The sequence below is a fragment of the Acinonyx jubatus genome, chromosome E4, assembly GCF_027475565.1.
Source record: "Acinonyx jubatus isolate Ajub_Pintada_27869175 chromosome E4, VMU_Ajub_asm_v1.0, whole genome shotgun sequence".
NCBI classification, from domain to species: Eukaryota; Metazoa; Chordata; class Mammalia; order Carnivora; family Felidae; genus Acinonyx; species Acinonyx jubatus.
The window spans coordinates 32,698,438-32,722,331 of record NC_069395.1 but is presented as its reverse complement, the minus strand read 5'-3'; the positions used below and the strand labels follow the sequence as shown (position 1 = coordinate 32,722,331).

The window sequence follows — 23,894 nt, the reverse complement described above, 5'->3', positions numbered from 1 at the left end:
GGCACCAAACATGATTTCATCATACCGCTAATATTTCAGATATTTTACTGAAATAATTGCTAGTTTCTGTTCAATATTCTGCTCATGTATCAATATTTTCCTTTTGAATAGCAACCAACCAACTTAAGAGTTGCAAAATACCAAATTTTTATCGAAGAAAACTGGTAAGTCCGTGGATGCCTGAATATAATCATAATGCCAGAATAAATTACAGATGTTTGGGGAAGAGTGCACAGATGCAAATATCCTGCATAAATGGAAACTGGTATCCTGAACCAAACTGCAGAGGTAAGATTTGTTTTAGAGATATTTTTGTAAGAGAAAAAAAAAAAACAGATTTTGTAGGACTTATTTCATCTTTATCAGAAAATTTCTCTTGTAATTAGCATGTTTTTAAGTTAAATTGTTTGTTGCGTCACATAAATTTTTAAGTTGATGGGTGAAGATAGAAACTACTCACAACAGTATTTTCAAATATTGTCACTTAAGAGCCCTTGCCTTCTGGTAAAGGTGATGAAGTAAACCCATTTTAACTCTATTACAATCTCTTGACTGATAAAAGAAAAAAAAAAGAATGGTAAAAATAGAACAAAAACTCAATCTTCAATGATATTGGGAAACAACTAAAACCCAAATGACACACTGTGAAGGTTAAACTAACAGACATGACAAAGTCTGGGCCAAAAGTAGAAAATTAGTCTGGGAAGAAAAATGATCAAGGTATTATTTTCCTAATATTAAATCTCACATTCCTCAAAGGCTTGTTTTCAAATTATTTAATGTGAGCAACAGGATTATAAATTACAAACAATTATAAAGTGGGCACCATATTAAATTAAAATAAACCAGGCATAGAAAAGACATAATGCTTACAGAGAAATAACAAGATAGAGAAAACAGAGTAGACTTCAGACTTCTCACCAGCAATAATATAAGAAGCCAGGAGAAAATGGAGCAATATCTTCAAAGTTCTTAGAAAAAGTAATTGGTGGGGAGCCTGGGTGGCTCAGTTGGTTAAGCATCCGACTTCGGCTCAGGTCACGATCTCACTGTCCATGAGTTCGAGCCCCGCGTCGGGCTCTGTGCTGACTGCTCAGAGCCCGGAGCCTGTTTCAGATTCTGTGTCTCGCTCTCTCTCTGACCCTCCCCCGTTCATGCTCTGTCTCTCTCTATCTCAAAAATAAATAAACGTTAAAAAAAAATTAAAAAAAAAAAAAAGAAAAAGTAATTGGCAACCAGTGTTTTCCATACCCAAAGTACTTACTGATGATTAAAAAATAAATACATGTTTAAACACAGGAAAGATGAAGGGAATTTACCACTCAAAATCATCCTTTGAAATAAATCATATAAAATATATATCGGCAAGATGAAATATTAATTCTTAACAAAAGAATGTGGTATTATCAGAAATCGTGAGGGTAAAAAGTAAAATATATTAAATTTAAAGAAGTAATAATTTCAAGAAGCTAGGGTAACTATATTTTGTTTAAAACAACTAAAATGTTTTTATTTTTGTTAAATTTCTTTATTCAATATATTTTTATTTTTATGTAAGGAAGTGAAGTATTGCTCTGAGAGTTTCAAGCATTTTAAAGCCTTTTCTGTGCCCATGTAATGTTTAAATTAATCTGTTATTATGCATTAAATAATTCTCATAAGTTTCAAATATGAATACCCTATAGATTACTTTTTATAACCACAAAGAAATAATATTTAAAAGTAATAATAATATCTATCTACTTCCTTACCCTTCATTTTGTGAAATAACTCACTTCCAAATAACCTAATAACATAGTGTTTACACTACTAAGAACTATAATTCTCAGAACATATAGTAAAACCCCTTAGAGGCAACCTAACCAAAATTTAGAGTGAAATGTATAGCCTTAAAATAATAAGTTTGGATCTAGTATCTATCTATCATCTATCTATCTATGTATCTATGTATCTATCTATCTATCTATCTATATTTCATCTATTATCTATCTCCCCTAGGCTAGGAAAAGTAAACTCCAGATATTAGGAGGCAAAATAATAAATGTAAAAGCAGATATGAATGAAATAGAATATTTTACTTACAGCTGATCTGGGAAATAACATTAATTTATAAAGGTTAATGAGCAGACCTAGCTAATCAATTCTACTCTAGTCAAGAAGAATGGTGGGTAGGTCCAAATAAACATTTCTATAAGCCAAAATTAGATGAATATACAAATATAGGAAAAAGAATATAAGAATACAGTTTTGAAAATAAAGGAGTTAAAAACATTAATTGAAAAGGAAAATACCATGAACAGGGCATTTACAGATCTTAGGAGAATGCTGTTTCTGGAGATTTCCCTTAACCTAAGGTAGTTGTCTTGACAAAGTTCTACCAATCCTGGATTTCAAGTCCATTTTTCCATTGGAGTTATTTCACTCCCCACAGTTGACTTTTCAGGGAAAGCCCTTTTAAGACAACCCACAGCTAGCCTTTACCCGTGGTTTTCATCCTAGCCACTGAGATTTGGAAATGGAGAATATCACAAGTGCAGGCATGCCTTTAGGTGTTACCAGACAGACTACTTCAGTTATTCTTAAATTTCAAGTGTGAGTCAGAAACTGTTCTTTGTACCATTAATTCCCTGGGAAAAGCAATTGTATAGAAGCTTCCTATTTTCACTTGGCCTAAGCGGAATGTGATTTTACCCTTCTCTCTCCCATGATATAACATGCAGACAGCACCCTTTAAGGAAGCCTTTACTACTGGCTCTTTAAAACTCATCCTTTTAGCCTCTCATGTGTGCAATACCAGTTTAATGGGAGCAGAGCATAATTTATAATCTCTTGGCATGTTTTTAAAATTTTTTTATTGGGGTGTCTGGGTGACTCAGTCAATTGAGCATCCCACTCATGATTTCATCTCAGGTCATGATCTCATGGCTTGTGAGACTGAGCCCCACGTCAGTCCCTGTGCTGAAAGCATGGAGCCTGCTTAGGCTTCTCTCTCTCTGCCCCTCCCCTGCTTGCATGCTCTCTCTGTTTCTAAAAAAAAAAAAAAGTTTTTTTATCATCTCGTTTTAAAACTTGGTATCATTGAATTTGGAAGACCAGGCAAAGGAAAGAAGAATATTCTTATTTTAAAGCTTTGTGTTGCATATACAAACATGTATGGGTCTCAAAACATCATAGTTCATGAAAAAAGCAAGTTGCCTTACGATATGCTATAGTATAGCCCTTATAAATGCTAAAAAATAAATAAATTCACAGACACGAATTTTTCTTGTTTTCCAGATATCAGTAACATTGTCTTCTTCCTTTTCTTAATAAAAGAAACTAGATTCTGCAGGTGTAATAAAGTTCCTCTTGTGGCCTCACTGGTTTCCTCATTTTTCCTTCTACTTAATCACATATGTGTAATTTCTAGTTTTTATTTTCTCTAAACACATACATGTGAATCCACATTTAATATCCACAAGAGGAACTTTACTATAGCTGTAGAATCTAGTTTCTTTTATTAAGAAAAAGAAGAAGACAATGTTACTTATACCCGTAAAACAAGAAAAATCAAGATAAACTATGAAATTATAGTTTTTTTTTCATTTGAGAGAGAGAGAAAGAAAGCATGTGTGAGTGGGCAGAGGGGCCGGGGGAGGGGGTAGAGAGAGAGAGAAAGAGAGAAAGACAGGGAGAAAGAGAGAGAGAGAGAGAGAGAGAGAGAGAGAGAGAGAGAAGAGAGAGAGAATCTTAATCAGGCTGGATGCTCAGCGCAGAGCCCAATGCAGGGCTTGATCCTATGACCCTGGGATCATGACCTGAACCCAAATCAAGAGTGACTGAGCCACCTAAGCACCTCTAAAATTATAGTTTTTTTTTTTCTTTTTAACAGTATTATCAGAGAGCTAAGAAACCAATGAATGAAATTCCAGAATATAATATGCCCCTCCAAGGAAAAAACAAGTCACATTGCTGCTTTTATCCTTCCTGGAACAGTGAAAGGATGAGAAAGCCACCAGAAACATAAACATAAATAAAATAGCAGAAGTTTTTTGTGGGTTTTTTTTTTTAACATTTATTTACTTTTGAGAGAGAGAGAGAGCACTAGTGGGAGAGGGGCAGAGAGAGAGAGAGGGAGACAATCTGAAGCAGGCTCCAGGCCCTGAGCTGTCAGCACAGAGCCCGTTGCAGGGCTCAAACCCACGAACCGTAAGATCAATGACCTGAGCCGAAACTGGACGCTTGACCAACTGAGCGACCCAGGCGCCACAAAATAGCAGAGTTTTAAAAGAAAATTTACAAATGGTATGAAGGCTAGCACAACTGTTAAAATTTCCAGAGTCCTGAAACAAACAACCAAAACATCTGTCAACCTTTTCCAAGTGCCCTGCTAAAGTCTGATGTTAGGGTTAGAAAATAAAAGGAAAGCATGTGGGAAATCTGTCTCCCTCTGATCCTCAATGTTGAGATGATTTCAGAATGCTCACCTCTCTTTTCTTGGAGTTTCCTTTGGAGTCCTGAGTTCCATTTCCATATTATATTTCCTGGTCAGTTCTTCATCTTGGCAAGATCGACACAAAAAATCTTGGGGAAAAGAAAATGGGATTATTGCTTTATTGCTGCTTAAATCCCAGAAGTTTTTTTGTGTAAATTTTTTCACTTCCTGACAACCCCCCTTCTCCTTTCCAGTCTACTCATACCCTTAACTCCATTTGGGGAAAAAATGTAGTTTGGGCCAAATGACAAAAACAAGACATCCTGCCGCTCTCATTCCCCATGATGCTTTATGTTTGTCTGAGAGAGCCACTCAAGTGACTCTGGAATAAAACATATCTGCCTATATGGAGAAGCAGCAGCATTAAAAATATTACACCTTAATGGTACTTCATTATTAATCCTATTATCATATCATACACATTAATATCTATTCTGTATTGTTGATTTCACATCAGAACCTAATATGTTTGTGTATTAGATAAGGCGGTATATAATGTACCATTCCTCCATTGCTGGTTGTCAGATTACTGATAGTTTTAATACTAAAAATTCTATAAAATATACAGAACACATTAACAATGGTAATTAAAATCCCCAAATATTCGATATGAGCTAGATAAAAATCATAAACATTTGATTTATTGTATCAACTTGATTTTCTTAAAGGTTGTACTTATAGATAATAAAATTATATTTCCAGAATGAGGTAGAAACCTGAGGAGGAAGCTTTACTGAAAGCTGAAAGAAGAGTTTAATGACAATTTCGAGAAATGGTGGTAGGTGGCAGGTGGAGATTAGGTGAGGATATTATCAAGTGGCAAATATTTGTCACTCAAATTGCCAGACTTATTTTTTCTTTTTTTATTTTACAGAGAGAGAATGAGAGCAAGCGTGAGTGGGGGAGAGGGACAGAAAGGGAGAGAGAGAGAGAGAAAGAGAATTTTAAGGAGGCTCCACACTCAGTGCAGAGCCCAATGTGGGGCTCAATCCCACGACCCTGCGATCACGACCTGAATCGAAATCAAGAGTTGGACGCTCAACTGACTGAGCCACCCAGGCGCCTGCCAGACTTACTCTTAAGAAACACAACAAAGTCCTTAATTTTACAGACCAGGAATACAAGACCCCAAGAAGTCACTTAGCCAAAATCAAGACTGGAACTCGTTTCTTGGTTCTTATATTAGTGCTGTTTCAACTACACTATATCTATACTAGGTTGAAATTTCTAAAGACAATGTCCATACTTCTGTAAGGAAAGTAAGTTGGACAACTGACATAATCATGCATAATATTTTTACCTAAAATATAATAGCAATGATATTTGAATATTTAACTTGGTTAGTTGGGACTTGGTTTACATTTTTTTAATTATTATTTATATGTTTGAGATTACAGACAATGTCAACCTTCCTATTTCCCTATATTGGGACTTCTAGGAGGTAAACAGCACATGGTTGCTGATTCCCAAGATTGGCATCACACACCTTGATGCTCAGTCAAGAGTCTTGATGAAATTCAACAAGTATTCATCCTTGTGACTTTGTATTTAAATAAAAATATTTGCACACCTAAACAGAAATGAATAAATGACACTACAAAATTCTTCAACAAAGGGGAAATGGGACACCCAAAGTAGGAAAACGTCTACGTAACAGAGCAAACTGCCCCATCTATCTATTGAATGTGTCTTATCTTCTTTTCATGTACTTTTCATAGCTTGTCCTCTGGCCTATGAGCCAGACTTCACCAACAGAAAATGTGCAATAACAGTAATATCAGGCTATTCTTTATCTTCTTTTGCAGAGTTAGTTGAGCCAAAACAGATAATTAAAGACTGACCCTGTTAAAGGTTGACTAGAATAATGATGACACTGGAATGAAATTCTTTTATGCCATATATTTCTTCAACCAATAAACAAATGGGGCAAGTCCTATAGAGCATAGAAATATGCATGAGTGGTCCCACCTCTCAGAGAACCCTCCGGGTTTTCACAGAAATAGCTTTTGTTTACAGGATTTGAAGCATAGAATTCTAATGTGCCTTCCTTTCCTTGAAAAAATAAACCCAATGTAAAATTCAGGTTCCAGGTAGCATGTGTGTTTTCGCTGAAATTATACTGATCTGAGGTTCTATTCACATAATTTTGGAAATGTTTACTACAAATTATTAGTATATTTTTAAATGTAGTGAAACCAGGAGAGATAAGCTCACTCTTCTATATTGGTTTTAAAAGAAAGTAGTATAGTAGGAGATAAAAAATATGTATTAATTTTTTGTAATAATTTTGAAGGGAAGTACCACTTTAGCAGCTTCTGTCCTGGGGTGGGGGGTGGGGAATGAACTGAAGGAGAACACTGTATGACTCCAGGTCAGGAGGTGGGACTGTGGCTCAGTTAATGATGTTTTGACATCCAAATTGGCCATTTAAAATTTATCCCTTAGAACAAACCAAGCAACCAAAAGTAAGTTAATTTCTACTCAAACAGAAGCATTCTAATTACATTGATCACCAGTCATTGTCATGTTTAGAACAAAAGGCAAATCATGAAAGCTTTTATTGAGATCAAGGGTTAGGTTATTAAGGGAAATCTTAATTGGTTCTCTCATTACTATTACCAATTTAATTTTTTTGTGTTCACTTGTTTGAATAACATGTACATAACTTATTTGAATCATATAAATTAGCTAGAAAAAACTAAAAGGGTTAATTTGTACAAGAGACAGAATAATGAATAGGAAATAGAAGGAACACCAGAGAAATTTTAATCTGATGGTTGTACCCCAAAAGTGCTTGTTAAACCTCAAACTATGTTAACATAAAGTACATTTGTCACTATAGCATCATGTATATACATAAAAATATACATACACACACAATTGTTATACTGAAATATACTGAAATATTATCTTGTTGAGCTGTTTTCTTTAGATTTTATTAATCAAATAAGTTAATTCCAATATTTTTTAGGAAAAGAGACACAACTCTGCCCACCTCCACCTCAGATACCTAATGCTCAGAATATGCTAACCACAGTGAATTATCAGGATGGAGAAAAAGTAGCTATTCTTTGCAAAGAAAATTATCTACTTCACGGAGCAAGAGAAATTGTGTGTAAAAGTGGAAAATGGCAGTCATTACCACAGTGTATTGGTTAGTAGTTTATTTCTAAGTAATGTTATTTAAAAAGTATTTACTAATCTTCTTTGCTTTATCTAAAGAAAAGGAAAAAGAATTTATGATTTATGTGTTGCACCGTATTTTGAAGCATTAAATTGTCATCTAGTTACTCAATTCTGTCACTTTTAAAAACTGTTTCTTTATGAGGTATTTACAACAGTGACCGTATAAGAAAGAAGCTTGAGGTCTTTACTGGATATCCACTTTTATTAAGTGTATTTACTTGGTATGCAGCTTAAGATATAGAATGGGCAATTGGGAGTGGTCAGAGAGCTAGGATGTAAACTTGGTAACTGCTAGTATATAGATGATATCTAAAGCTACAGGACTGGATGGGATCACATGGAGAGTTCAAATGGCTAACAAAGAGAGGAGGTCGAAGGGACAGCCTTGGAGACTCTCCATTATTAGAGATCTGGGAAATGAGGAGTAGCCAGATAGTACCCAGAAAAACTAGGGAAGGCTGATAAAATGATTCTAGGACACAATTACATTGTGTGTGTTGGGGGAGGCGGGGTTCCCCCACATCCAACAAGCAACTCTTAGACACCTGCTAGGTGTCCTACAATTCAACTCAATTCTGACACTATGCAGGGATAGCATCAGATTTCTACAGGTTAAGAACTCAGTCTTAGAAGACTGCTTCTTGTATCCACTTCAGATGCCAGTCGCACATCTAGGTTGCCATCTGTGTGTTTCTGACTGGCTATAGCTTGGAGGTTCCCACAACCCCCCTCCTTGTGTTTGATTAATTTGCTAGAGCAGTTTGCAGAACTCAGAGAAACATTTACTTACTAGATTATGGGTTTATTAAAAAAGTATATAACTCAGGAACAGCCAGACGGAAGAGATGTATAGGACAAGGTATGGGGAAGGGGCACAAAACTTTCATGCCCTTTCCAGCCACCACTTTTCCCACATATCCATGTATTTACCAACCCAGAAACTCTCAGAACCTCGTCCTTTTGGGGTTTTATGGAGGCTTCATCACATAGGCATGATTGATTAAGCCATTAGCCATTGGTGATTGATTCAACCTCCAGCCCTTATCTCTTCCCCCGTAGATCAGGATGGGAATGAAAGTTCCAACCCCCTCATCACATGGTTAGCCCTCCTGGCAACCAGGTTATCCTCTGGTTACCTATGGGTCTTATAAAAGTCATCTCACGAACATAACAGAAGACACATTTACTTCTTTCATAATTTGTGAAATTCCAAGAGTTTTAGGATCTCTGTGCCAGGAATGGGGAATAATACCAAATATTTATCATAAATCACATTATCAGAGCTGGTATCCCAGAAGCAATATCAAGGACATACTTCAGAAGGACATGTTACACAATGTCATTCAAAAGGTGGGCAAGCATGTCAAAGACTACTTAGAACTGGACGAGATGACTGATAATTGAACAATGGATTTAGGTACCTAAAGTTATTGGTAGCTCTGCTTAGAGGTATTTCAGCACTGGGAAATACCTAATTGCAGTGTGTTCTAGAGAGAATGTGGGCTGATAAAGTAAGATCAGGGATGATAGGAAACAAGTAGGTTTGCTCTAAAGGGACGAGAGAAATGAGGCAGTAGCTGGATATGGGGTGTGGATAAAGGGAAATTTTACCTTACATTGTGACATTTTCAACATGTTTGTATGTCAATGAATGATTTGCTAGAGAAGGACAAATTGTTAATACAGCCAAAAGGGATGATTCATGGTCTTTGCTGAGTTTAATGGAGAAAGAATCTAGTGCCCACGTGAAAGAGTTCGTCCGAGAAAAATACAGGAAGAGTCAATCAATGAAACAATAAGTAGAAGAAGTTATTCAGGATAAGATTATTTATTTGGCCATTTCATATCTATATCCTTGGTGATATGTAGGAAGATAAATCACTACAATGGAATGTATCCTAGCCATTCTTAACATGAAGTTGACATTTTTATTGACAGAGAAAGATGCCTATGCTATTATTTGGAATTGGAAAATAAATGGAAGGCAGTATGTCAATAATTCATTTCACAGGTACATGCTACTTGCAGAAAGTAACAGTTGCCCAGAGAATAGAAATGGGAAGGGAGTTATTTATTTTTACCTTTCCTCTTTAAATAAAAAAATTTATGAAGGAGGTGGACAGTAGACCAGATAAGATTTACTTATCTGTTCATCACACGTTAAATAAAAACTATTCCTAGTTGCATGCCCTTTTAATACATATGTACTCAATACCTAAGTTTATTTGACTTATGGGTGCCCTTATAATACGTGCTCTTATAAGATATATGTACTCAATACTTAAGTGTATTTGACTTATGGGTGAAGGGAAGCACTATAATTTTTGGTTATCAGGTTATATTGTAAAAATTATATAATGAGTTATTTGAGCTCGCAGACATCATATTAAACATCGAACATATAATATAAAGAAATTTATTTATACTAATTTACTTAAACTACGTATCGGTTTTCTCTCAACACATAAATGTTATTTTCCAGAGTCTACACAATATTGTGGTTCCCCTCCACCTATTAGCAATGGAGATATCACCTCATTCCCATTAACAGTATATCCTCCAGGATCAAAAGTCCAGTACCATTGCCAGTCTTTCTATGAACTTCGGGGCTCCATAGATGTAACGTGCAGAAATGGACAGTGGTCAGAACCACCAAAATGCATAGGTGAGTTTGTCATATTCTTCTAGAGTCTGAGATTTGATATTCATAGTAAAGCTTTCATGGACTAATTTCATAGGATGATTTTTACTTCAGTTCAGCTGAAAACCTATCTGACATGGATTCAAGCCACTTAGCGAGTATTTGGTGGAGCTAGGAATCAGGCACAGCAATCTGGTTCCAAATTTCATGTATTTAAGCCTGAGGTTATGGTGGCCTCTCCTGTCTACAAAAAAGTCAGGGAGAAAAAATATCAACCTCACTCTAACAGTAAAAGGACTGTCTATCGTATGTCATCAGGAAAATACTTGCTAATGTACCTTAGAATCCTGGGCATGGACAAATCTAGGTACGAAAAGAAGTTCCTTATGGTCACCACTGCCTAGGATGGCTCCTCAAATTTAACCATGTGCTTATTTTTAAAACTCTGAGCAATTCCTATATCAGAGATGATGGGCTATAGAGAACATGCTGCTTAGTACTGCTGGGCGTGCTATTTATTCAGGGGAATGTTACCTCTCAAAATGCTAAATTTAAAAATGAATGAGGGGACTCTGATCATGGGGGGAAGGTAATACTGCTTTCCTACATAAATCAATGTTGCATAAAAGTGACAACCCACTGATAATTACTTTGTGGAAAAGGAGCTCTAAATAAGAAATATAATAGCTAATATAATAGCTAGTAGAATTTTTGGTCTTATTGATAAATAATTACCTTCAAGAATATGCTAAGTGAATATTTTAAGAGATAGTTGGTTTTTATATATATTGTGCCTTCTTCAGTCCACTTTCTGCACCGTATATCTGATAGACAGAAGTAAACTTATTTTTACTGTAGTATTTAGTAAGATGTTAATACATCCGTATGCTCCCACTATGCACATTTTGGAAACAATGTAAAAGAGAATCCTGAGTTGGGAAAGGAGGGTGAATAACACTGACCCTAACAGAACAGTTTAATTTAATCCTATATGGCATGTGGTTTTTAGGCATGTAAAGCACAGTAATTGAGAGCACAGACTCTGAAGTCAAACTGCCAGGGTCCATATTCTGGTTCAAAATACTCATTCAGTTATGTGACCTTGGAGAAATTAGTCTTTCTGAGCCTCCATCTCCTGTTATGTAGCTCAGGGAAATGATGCACAGTGTTTAGGGATAAGGCAAAGTACTAAGAACAGTACTGGGCAAAACTCGATAAATATTAGCTTTTAATATCCTTTCATAAATTTTATTTAATTCCAAAATATTCTTAAAAGAAATGTCACTACTCTTGGAAAGGGAAAGGTATATTATTAATGATGTATTTTTTTAATTCTTTCAGATGCATGTATAATATCTGAAGAAAACATGAACAAATATAACTTACAGTTAAGAGGAAAAGACACCAAAAAACTTTATGTAAAAACAGGGGATTTTGTTGAATTTGAATGTAAATGGCCACATAAAGCAAACACGTCAATACAGTCATTTCGGGCAATCTGTCAGGAAGGGGAAGTTGAATATCCCAGATGTGAATGAAACAAGCATTAATTTCCCTGAATATAAATTTTAAAGTAATGCTATATGTTTGTTGTAAGTATGCATTATATAGGCAATTCTATAATTAATGTATTTATTCTTTTGAGTGTTGCTTACCTCAGTTTTATTTTGAACTCTGAATTTTCAGAGATTCACAAATTTATAAACCAAGAGCAACGCTTCACTTATTAGGTGGACCATATTATACCTGGGTCAAATCATAGTGCTGGGTCTCCTGTTCATATATTACCCACAGAAAGTGAGCATGTGCCTCAGTTCAGTACTTTGTCCCATCTGACCTCTTCTAATTGTCTAAAATGTATAAGATAACTTCAAGGCTTTCTATCTTTCTATCACATCATAAAATATAAAAACTGTAGGGTGCCTGGGTGGCTCAGTCCGTTAAACGTCCGACTTTGGCTCAGGTCATGATCTCACATTTCATTAAGTTCGAGCCCCACGTGGAGCTCTGTGCTGACAGCTCAGAGCCTGAAGCCTGCTTTGGATTCTGTGTCTCCCCCTCTCTCTGCCCCTCCCCTGCTCACTCTCTGTCTCCCTCTTTCTAAAAAATAAATAAACATTAAAAAAAGTTTCCTAAATACAAAAACTGTCACCTTTTACGCTTGTAGCAAGCATTAGTAAATATTAAAAAGTCCTCTAATGGGAGGCTGATTACTCATCAAATACTAAATGCACCATCTTCCACACTAAAATTTTTACAAATCCTAGTGCAGAACTTCTATTATAGTCAAGATGTGATACATGCATACAAAAAGGTAACTATAAGTGAAAAATTTTAGGTTACAATAGTGCATCTATAGGATTATCTAGATATGCATACATACTTAAAAAAGATTGAGAGTAAACACAAAGTTTGGCTGTAATAATTCTATGTGGTGTGTGGTTTCAGAAATTAGAATACTTGTAAATTTTTATATTCCTACATTTTATAATTTTTCATTTTGAATTATATTACTTTTACAGTTAGATGAGAGTTATCAAGAACTGTGATTAGAGACCAAGAAAGTAGAAGATTGAGAGTATAACGACTCTGTGCTGTGGGCCAGGAGGCTGACTTCATACCAAAGCTCCATTATTTTTTGATGTACCATAGTTTGGGGAAATACTGAACAGGAACTTTTAGAAATGTCCTTTGCATGTTCCTGTATTTTAGGTAGCATAATATAGTTAAAACATTTTTTTGGCCAGCAAGTTTTTTGTAAGTATCTATGAACATGGTGACAACAATTTCTTAAAATCTTCATGACTAGAGATATAGCAATAGATTTTTAGACAAGACATCAAAACAAACAATCAAGAAAGAGAAATTGGACTTTATCAAGACTAAAAACCCTCATTCTTTAAACAATGCTAATAAGAAAATGAAAGCATGCAGATATAATCGGAAAAAATAGCTGCAAATTATATATCTGATAAGGGACTCGTATCCAGAATTAAAGAACTCTTACGAGTGAAAATAGAAAGACAACCTGATTTTAAAATGAGCAAAAGATCTAAACAGACATTTCTCCAAAAAAGATGTACGAACGGCCAAAAAACACATGAAAAGATACCTAACACCATCAATCATTAAGTAACTAAATCAAAATCTCCATGAGATAGTACTTCCCACCCACTAGGATGGCTATAATCAGTCAGGTGGTAACAACTATTGTTAAGAATGTGGACAAATTAGAACACATATACACTACTGATGGGAATGTAAAGCGATACGCCCAATTTGGAAAATAATTTGGAAGTTCTTTGAAAGGTTGAAATAGAGTTATCATAGACTCAGTAGTCTACTCCTAGATATATCCCAAAAGAAAGACAAACATATATCACACAAGCACTGTAACATGAATGTCTTAGCAGAATTATTCATAATAGCCCCCAAATAGAAACAACCCAGATGCTTGTCACTATACACAAAACATGCATCTTACATACTATTATTTGGTTATAACAAAGGAATAAAGTGCTATCAAATGCCACAGCATGGATGAACCTCAGAATCTTTATGTTAAGTGAGAAAAGCCAGTCACAAAGACGACATATTATATGATTCCATTTGTAGGGTATGTCCAGAATAGACAGGTGTAGAGGGGACAGAAGGTAGATCGATGGTTGCTTAGGGCTGGAGTAGGGAGGCAGGGGCTGATAGTTAACAGTGACAATGTTCTAAAATTGATTGTGGTGATGAGTGTACAACTCTGTGATTATACAACAAAACATTGAATATACATTTTAAATGGGTGAATTGTATGATGTGTGAATTATATCTCAATAAAGTGTTCTAAAAACTGTGGCCAACATTTCAAAATCAGGACAAACATTGGTAATTAAAAAATAAAAAATTAAGACCATATCAGAATTTATAATGAATTTATTTATTTATTTATTTATTTATGGTTTTTAATGTTTATTTTTGAGAGAGAGAAAAACAGAGTGCAAGTAGTAAAGGGGCAGAGAAAGAGGGAGACACAGAACTGGAAGCAGGCTCCAGGTTCCGAGCTGTCAGCACAGAGACCAACCTGGGGCTCGAACTCACCAACCTCAAGATCATGACCGGAGCCAAAGTCAGACGCCCAACCAACGAAGTCAACCAGGCACCCCTATAGTGAATTTATACTAAAAGATTGATGGGGTTGAATAAAAAAGTAAAAACTTGTAACCCACAGTGGTTATCTATTAAAACAGCTGTACCTCTTGGATAGGAGAAAGGCAGGCAGAAGTTTTATTTTTCCTCTTCCAGTTTGAGGAGGAAATCTTAGGAAACTGCTAACTTAAAATGTTTAGAATGATAAAATACATACACAATATTTTACTTAGGGGCACGTGGGTGGCTCAGTTGGTTGAGATTCCAACTTTGGCTCTGGTCATGATCTTGTGATTGATTCATGGGTTTGAGCCCTGCATTGGGCTTGCTGCTGTTAGTGAAGAACCCGCTTTGGATCTTTTGTCCCCCCACCCCGCCCTCTCTCTCGGCCTCTTCCCTGCTTGCACTGTCTCTCGCAAGAATAAAAATAAAAATCTTTATAAAAATATTTTATTTAGAGCACAATACATAGCAGTATTTTAAACTTAGATATTGTTTCTCAGTTTCTGAGAATTTCTTTTTCAAACTACTTTGTGGCACATAATTCTAAGGAAGTTGCTTGAGTGGCAGTATAGTACTTGATAAGATGTGCTATTCTTAGCTTACTCCTCTCCTCCAAGATGTGAAGAAATTAAAAAAAAATACAAAAGGAGTATAAGACTGGCAATTCCAGAAAGCATTCCTTTATAGACAGTTGTCAGATGAGTAAATTATGTGATATACAAATAACTAGAGGAATGTGAGCTAAACCCATTCTCAAGGGAAAAGACAGGTAACTGATATTGACTATAAGATGATCCAGATATTGGAATAGAGAAGTATTTTAAACAAGAATTATAGCTATTCTAAAGGAAATAATAAAAAAAATATGCTCTCGATGAGTAAAAACATAAGACATTAGTGGAAAAATAGAAACTATAAAAGAGAAAGAAATTCTAGAACTTATAATTCAACATCTGAAGAAAAACTTCATGGGGGAGACTTAAAATAGATGGAATTGACAAAAGAGAGTGAGCATAAAAATAGATGGACATAATGGAAATAAACAATGGAAATAATTCAATCTAAAGAAAAAAGAAAAATAATTATAAACTGAGTGTGGGAACGGTTGGTTGGACAATAGAAAAATGAAATGTGTAAATGGAGGCTAATAAGGAATGGAGAAAGAAGGAATATGTAAGGAGAAATATTTGAAGAAGCCAGATCATCAGTTCCTCAAATTAGATGACTGGCAGAACTATATGGGATCTAAAAAATTAATAAAGTCAGTGCAAGAAAAATAAAAAGAAAATATATTACATACAAACTACCAAAAACTAACGATAATGAGAGAATCTTGAAAACAACCATTAACTAGTGATGCATTACATACAAGGGAAAAATAATTTCAATGAAGGCTGGTTTCTTATTGGCAGATATGGAGGCTGGAAGATAATGGAAAACAGTTTTTCAGTACTAAAATCAAACATTCTGAACCCAAAATATTATGTCTAGCAAAAAATTCCTTCAAGAAGAAAAGCAAAATTGGCACATTTTTAGAACAAAAGAAAATGAAAATAATTAACTAGGAAAAGTCATTGCCAGGAGACCTACACTATCAGAAATAGGTGTGTATCTGGGAGCCTGGGTGGCTCAGTCTGGGCGCCTGACTTCACCTCAGGTCATGATCTCACTGTTGTGGGTTCGAGGCCCACATCAGGCTCTGTGCTGACAGCTCAGAGCCTGGAGCCTGCTTCGGATTCTGTGCCTCCCTTTCTCTCTGCCCCTCCCCTGCTCACACACTCTCTCTCTCTCCTTCAAAAATAAACATTAAAAAAAAGAAGAAATAGGTGTGCATCTGACATGAATTCTTAGGTATATTCTCTTCCTTCTCAGGGTTTTTTCCTCATAACCAACCTTCAGTCACCTGGTTTGAGAAAGAAAACATGAGCTACTCTTGCAAATCAGAAGCTCCTCTCAGGTGTCTCCAAACCCCCCTATTCTATTACTAACTGTAGGTTCTTCTCACTTGAAGTGCATTCTACTTGAAAAATAATGTCAAAGAACAAAGAAGTGCTATACAACTAAATTAAGTCTAAGTGGTTTTCTTAACTAGACTTCCCTCTGGGAGTGAGCAAAACTCTTCTAACCTGAAAAGCCTTCTTGACATTTCTAAACTTAATGAACTAATACTTTCCCCCATCTTTAAAAATTTTTTTTATTATAAACAATATTTTTTAATGTTTATTTTTGAGTGAGTGAGAGAGAGAGAGAGACAGACCAAGTGCGAGGGGGGGGGGCAGGGACAAAGAGAGGGGGAGACACAGAATCCAAAGCAGGCTCCAGGCTCTGAGCTGTCAGCACAGAGCCTGAAGCAGGGCTCAAACTCATGAACCATGAGATTATGACCTGAGCCGAAGTCGAACACTTACCTGACTGAGCCACTCAGCTGCCCCGTTTTCCCCCTATCTTAAAATGCCCTCCAGTATTTACTTCCTTTCTTCATACCTCCCTTTAAAAGTCTTATTATGCCCAAACTCTTTTGCAACCAACCTCAAATCTCTTGCCTCTCTCTTCTTTTGAAGGACTAGTCTAACAAATTTCCATAATGAAGAAACTTATCCATCAGTCTTCTCTATCCCAGTACTTAAGCAGCCAAGCGTTGTGGAGAAAACTAAATAGGCAGATGGGTATCTCTCAAAATTCATGATCATTATGTTTTACCACTGCTAAATAATCCCATTCTAATTTATTTTTGTCTGCCTAATACCCTCCACTCTCGTTTGGATTAAGGCTTTGCACCCTTGACAAAATTACTGGACATGTCACATGACGGTCTCATTACCAGGTCTTAACACTCCAGCCTCTTTGCTTTCTTTTTGTGTGTTTGTGTACATTGAAAACTGAGAATATGATAGAGTAGGGACTTCCACAATTTTGAACTAAAATAATGTCGCTGGCAACATAAACAGGTACACTTAAAGATGTATGTAGTTGAACGGTTTAAATAGTGATTAGAAACTTATTACATTCTTTGACTAGGATAGAGCTCTGAATGTGTGAAAAGAAAAGGTACTACTCATAATAACGGTAAAATTATGTTAATAAAACAAAGTTTGGAGTTCTGGTCTGATCTGATGTTGGAAGAGCCTGAACGCATCTTCTCCACACGAAATCACTACCTACTGAGAGAGCAATTCCTCCTGAAGAAGAACTGGGGGGATGCACCCCAGGCCCAGACACTCTGGTACATAGGAAAAAAATCCTTGGTTTCAAATAGCAAGTAGAACGTAAGGGAACTAGCCCTAGAAATCCACCAAATGGCAGGGAAGCTACTGGAACTCTCTCTGTACAGGAGGAGCTGCCCAGTGCTACAGTCTTTGTTCCCTGTCCACCTTGCCATCATGGTTGAGGTAAGATCCAAGCACCACAGCAAACCTACTGTCTCAGTGAGCCCCTGGCTCTTAGCCCACACTGGCCCTAGCCATCCTACCAAAGCAGCTCCGCAATGCACACATCGGGACACCCCCGGTCAGAGCTCACTACAGCTCTAGCCATCACACCAAAATGACACAGATACAAAGCATCCCAGAACACTCCAGGCCCACATCACTTTGGGTCCAGATGGCTTGCAAAGGCACCCCTCAGTGCAGAGCACTGCTGTACCTCCCGGCTCATGCCCGCTTTGGCTCTAGCCACCCTGCCAAGGTACTCCTTGCACAGACCACCCAGGAACACCCCAGCCTGTGCTTGCCTTGGTTGCATCCTGTTTGGAGCACCTTGGAACCCCAACCTGTACCCTGCTTTGGCTTCAACTGCCCTTCCAGGATGATCCCTGTACTGAGTACCCTTGTCACCCCAGCTTGCATGCACTTCAGTTTCAGCTGTCCTCTGCATGTGCCCTCTGAGTAGAAAGCCCCAGGAATACCTCAGCCCATGCCCACTTTAGCTATAGCCAGGATGCCCCCAGCATGGGGCACCTCAGGATTGCCTATCCCATGACCCAACTCAACTCCAGGTATCCCATTGGATGCCTTTCATGTGGATTGCCCCAGATTCCCTGGCCCATGCCCTGCCTCGGCTCTAGCCACTTTGCCAGGGTGCCCTCTGCATGGTGAGCCCCAGAATACCCCAGTTTGCACCCAGTTCAGCTTCAGCTATCCTGCAAGGGTACTCTCTGTGCTGAGAATCCAAGGACCACCCTGGCCCATGCCCACTTCAGCTTTATGTCCTACCAGGGTTCCCTGTGCTCAAAGAGCCCCAGGACCACCCAGGCCCACATACACTTCGGCTCAGGCCATCGCACCAAGGAAGTCTCAGCACAGAGTGCCCCAGAATCCCCAGCCCACACCAGACACAGCTCCAACCAACCAGCAAAGTCACCAAACACACAGTCTGCATGGGGGAGTACTATACACAAGACCATTCCTTCAAGTTTAGGAGAAGTAGCTGTTCCATCTAATTCATAGATTCAAAAACAGAAAGTCAGGTAAAATGGAGAAATAGAGGAATATGCTCCCAACAAAAGAACAAGACAAAAACCTGGAAAAAGAACTAAGCAAAACAGAGATAAGCAGTATGCCTGACAAGGATTTTAAAGTAATGATTGTAAAGATGCTTACCAGCCTGGAGAAAAGACTGCAAGATCTTAGTGAGGCCTTCAGCAGAGAGATAAAAAAGAATTAATCAGAATTGAAAAATGCAACAATTGAAATGAAAAACACACTGGAGAGAATCAATAGTAGAGGAGCAAATGCAGAAGAACGTATCAACAATCTAGAAGACAGGGTAATAGAAAGCACTCAATCTGAATAACAAAAAGAAAAGAATTTCAGAAAATGGGGTTATGTTAAAGGATCTCTTGGACAACATCAAGTGAACAAACATTTGTGTTGCAGGAGTCCCAGAAAGAGAAGAGGGAGAGTAAAGGAGGCAGAAAATTCATTTGAAGAAATACTAGCTGAAAACTTTCCTAACCTGGGGAAGGAAACAGACATCCAGGTTTAGGGGGCACAGAGAATTCAAAACAAGATGAACCCAAGGAGGTCCACACCACAACACATAATAATTAAAATGTCACAGGTTAACAATAAAAAGAGAATTTTGAAAACAGAGAAATAGAAGCAAAAAATCACATACAAGAGAAGCCCCATAAGATATCAGCCGATTTTTTAGCAGAAAACCTTTGTAGGTCAGAAAGGAGAGGCATGATATAGTCAAAGAGGTGAAAGGGAAAAAATTACAACAAAGAATATGATACCCAGCAAGGCTATCACTCAGAATTGAAAGAGAAACAGAGCTTCCCAGAGAAATCAAAGTGAAAGGATTTAATCGCCACTAAACTTTTTCTACCAGAAATGTTAAAAGGACTTCCTTAAGTGCAAACGGAAAGGCCATAATCAGAGGTAAGAAAATTACTTTAAAATTATATAAAATATAACTACACTTATATAAAACATGGAGGAGAGAGTAAAAAAGAAGTTCTTTTAGAATGAGTTCAAACTAAACTATCAACTTAACAGTATATAAGTATGTAACAGACTGTTACATACCTAGGATCATATATTTGACCCTCATGGCCAACACAAACCCCAAACCTATAATAGATACACAAAATATAAAGACAAATAAAGTCAAGGATAACAACACAGAAAGTCATCACTCATGAGGAAAAAGAGAAAAAAGAAAGAAAGAAAGAAAGAAAGAAAGAAAGAAAGAAAGAAACAGAAGGGGGAAGGAAGAGGGGGAGGAAAAGGAAGAAGAGGAGGAGAAGGAGGAGGAGGAGGAGAAGGAGGAGGAGTGGAAGGGGCAAGGGGAAGTGGAAGGAGAAGAAGAAAAGAACAGAGAACTACAAAGGCAACCAGAAAATAGTTAAGAAAATGAAAGTAAGTACATACCTATCAATATTTACTTTATTGATGTTTATTTATTTTTGAGAGAGACAGAGCATGACCAGTAGAGGGGCAGAGAGAGGGAGACACAGAATCTGAAGCAGGCTCTAAGCTCTGAGTTGTCAGCACAGAGCTGGATGCGGGGCTTGAACTCAAGAGCTGTGAGGTCATGACTTGAGCTGAAGTCAGACACTCAACCAACTGAGCCACCCAGGTGCCCCAATACCTATCAATAATTACTTTAAATGTAAATGCTCTGAATATTCCAATCAAAAACATAGGGTGATGCAACAGGTAAACAAGAGCCATCTCTGTGCTGCTGTGAGAGACTCACTTCAGACCTAAAAACACACAGAGTAAAAGTGAAAGGATAGAAAAAGATACACTAGGCAAATAGAAGGGGAAAAAAAAGCCATGGTAGCAATACTTATATTAGACAAGAGACTTTAAAACAAAGGTTATAATAAGAGACAAAGAAAAGCATTACATAATCATAAAGGGGTCAATCCACAAAAGGATATAACAATTATAAATATCTATACATCCAACATTACAGCATCTAAATACATAAGGCAAATATTAACAGAAATAAAGGGAGAAATTGACAATATGGCTGTAGTCTGGGACTTCAACACCCCACTACATCAATGGATAGATAATCCAGGCAGAAAATCAATCAGGAAACTGTGTCTTTGAACAGCACATTAGACCAGAGGGACTTAACACATATACAGAACATCCATCTAAAAACAACACAATATACAGTCTTTTCAAGTGCACATGGAGCCATCTCAAAGACAGATCAGATGTTAAGCAACAAAACAAGTCTCAATAAACTTAAGACGATGAAAATCATATCCTGTATCTTTTCTCACCACAATGGTGTAGAACAAGAAATGAATCACAAGGAAAAAGCTGGAAAAAAATACAAACACATGGAAGCTAAACACCATGCTACTAAACAGCCAATAAGTCAATGAAGAAATCAAAGAGGAAATAAAAAAAATACACAGAGACCAATGAAAATGAACACACAACAGTCTAAAATCTTTGGGGTGCAACAAAAGCAGTTCTGAAAGGGAAATCTTTAGTGATATAGACTTACCTCAAGAAACAAGAAAAATCTAATAAACAATTTAAACTTACACCTAAAGGAACTAGAAAAAGAACAACAAACAAAGCCCAAGGTTAGCAGAAGGAAGGAAATAATAAAGATAAAAGTAGAAACAAATGAAATAGGAAAGAAAGAAAGAAAGAAAGAAAGAAGAAAGAAAGAGGAAGACAAAAGAGGAAGAAAGAAAGAGGAAGAAAGAAAGAAAGAGGAAGGAAGAAAGAGGAAGAAAGGAAGAAAGAAAAAGAAAGGAAGAAAGAAAGAGGAAGAAAGAAAGAAAAAGAAAGAAAGAGGAAGAAAGAAAGAAAGAGGAAGAAAGAAAGAGAACAAGAAAGAAGAAAGAAAGAAAGAAAGAAAGAAAGAAGAGATAAGATCAATGAAACCATGGAGCCAGTTCTTTGAAAAGATAAACAAAATTGATAAGCCTTAGCCATACACATCAAGAAAAAAAAAAGAGGAAATAAATAAATAAAATCAGAAACAAAAGAAGAAAAGTAACAACTGACACCACAAAGGATTTTAAGAGACTATTATGGGGAATTATATACCAGCACATTGGATAACCTCGAAGAAATGGATAAATTCCCAGAAACATACAATCTTCCAAAGTGAATCAGAAGAAATAAAAAATCAATTATTAGTAACACAATTGAATCAGTAATCAAAAAGCTCCCAACAAACAAAAGCCCAGGACCAGATAGATTCATACTCAAATTCTACAAAAGAGTTAATACCTATTCTCCTCAGAGTATTCCAAAACAGAAGAGGAAAAAAGCTTCCAACTACATTTTATGAGGCCAGCATTACCCTGATACCAAAGTCAAGGACACTAAAAAAGGAGAAAATTACAGGTCAATATCCCTGACAAACATAGATGCAAAATCCTCACCAAAATATTAGTAAATCACTTTGAACAATACATCAACAAATCATTCAGCACAATCAGGTGGGATTTATTCTGGGGATGTAAGGATGATTAAATATTGGCAAATCAACCTGATATACTGTATCAACAACACAAAGGATAAAAATCATATGTTTATCTCAATAGATAAAGACTAAGCATTTGATACAATTCTACATCTGTTTATGATAAAAACTCTCAACAAAGTGGACTTAGAGGAATCTATCTCAAAATAATAAGGGCTATATATGAAAAACCCATAGCTAACATCATACATAACGGTGCCACTGTAGAAAACAATATGTAGTTTACCCAAAAAATTAAAAACAGGAATACCATATGATCCAGTAGTTCCAATTCTGGATATTTGTCCAAACAGGAAACCTAATTGGAAAAGATATTTACATCCTTATGTTTATTGCAGTATCATTTTCAATACCCAAGATAAGGAATATGGAAAGAACCCAAGCGTCCATTGATCGATGAATGGATAAACAAGATGTGGTATATGTATATGTGTCTTATATAGTTCTAGGGTCTAGATGGTATTATGTTAAGTGAAATAAGTCAGACAGAGAAAGGCAAACACCATATGATTTCATTTACATGTGGAATCTAAAAAACAGAAACAAAAGGCAGAAACAGACCTTCAAATACAGAGAACAAACAGTTGCCAGAGGGGAGGATGGTGGGGAGATGGGCAAAATGGGTGGAGGGGAGTGGGAGGTATAGGCTTCCAGTCATGGAATGAATAAATCATGGGGATAAAAGGTATAGCATAGGTAATATAGTCAATGGTGTTGTAATAGCGTTGTTATGGTGACAGATGGGAGCTATATTTGTGGCAGGCATAGCATAATGTATAGATTTTTCCAATCACTGTGTTGTATAGCTGAAACTAATGTAACATTGTATGTCTGCTATGAGTCAATTAAAAAAAAATTAAGGCTGAGATGTACATATGTTCCCTGAATTTTCCAGATTAGAATAAACTGAATAATGGGGTAAGAAGTTGATTTGCAGTGAGTTGAGGCATTATTTACTCCATGTCATTTCTTGTTATTTATATTTGTGCTTTATTATCTCTCTATTCATTTTTCTCTTTGGCTACTTTTTTCAAAAGGTCAATTTTTATTTACTTATTGTCTGTATGTTTCCTATTTTATTAAGGTTTGTATTTACTTGTGTTAATTTCTTCTTTTTTAAATTTTATTTATTGTTCTTCCTCCAGCTTTTAGATTTGGCTGTTTAGTCCATTTTTAAAAACATTAATTGATATATATATTTAAGCTGATATTTTCTCTGAGCACTGTTTTATCTATAGCCCATAAAGTCTGATAGGTAATGTTTTCATATTTTCTAGAAATTTGGCAGTTTTAGTTCATATTTCCATTTAAACCCAACCCTGTCGAATAGAAAGTTTGTACATCCTTAGGAGAACGGGCCCTTTTATTTTGCTTCAGTTGTAAATGTATTGCATATAACCAGAGAATTTTGCTTATATTAGTCTATTTGGAATTTAATTAGAATTTTTTATGGACTAATGTATATGACCAGTATTCATGACTGCT

The 23,894-nt window shown here is 36.4% G+C and overlaps 1 protein-coding gene across 1 annotated transcript in view; it reads left to right on the top strand.

Moving 5' to 3' along the window:
* The window catches only part of CFHR5 (complement factor H related 5), a 32,385-nt gene extending 19,038 nt beyond the window's left edge, over window positions 1-13,347 (top strand). Inside the window, exons 7-10 of the mRNA XM_015079940.3 lie at window positions 112-288; window positions 7,446-7,628; window positions 10,143-10,325; window positions 11,643-13,347. Coding sequence (XP_014935426.1) covers window positions 112-288; window positions 7,446-7,628; window positions 10,143-10,325; window positions 11,643-11,839 — 740 coding nt within the window. The 3' untranslated portion in view covers window positions 11,840-13,347. The remainder of the gene's footprint in view (window positions 1-111; window positions 289-7,445; window positions 7,629-10,142; window positions 10,326-11,642) is intronic.
* Window positions 13,348-23,894: the final 10,547 nt, after the last annotated feature.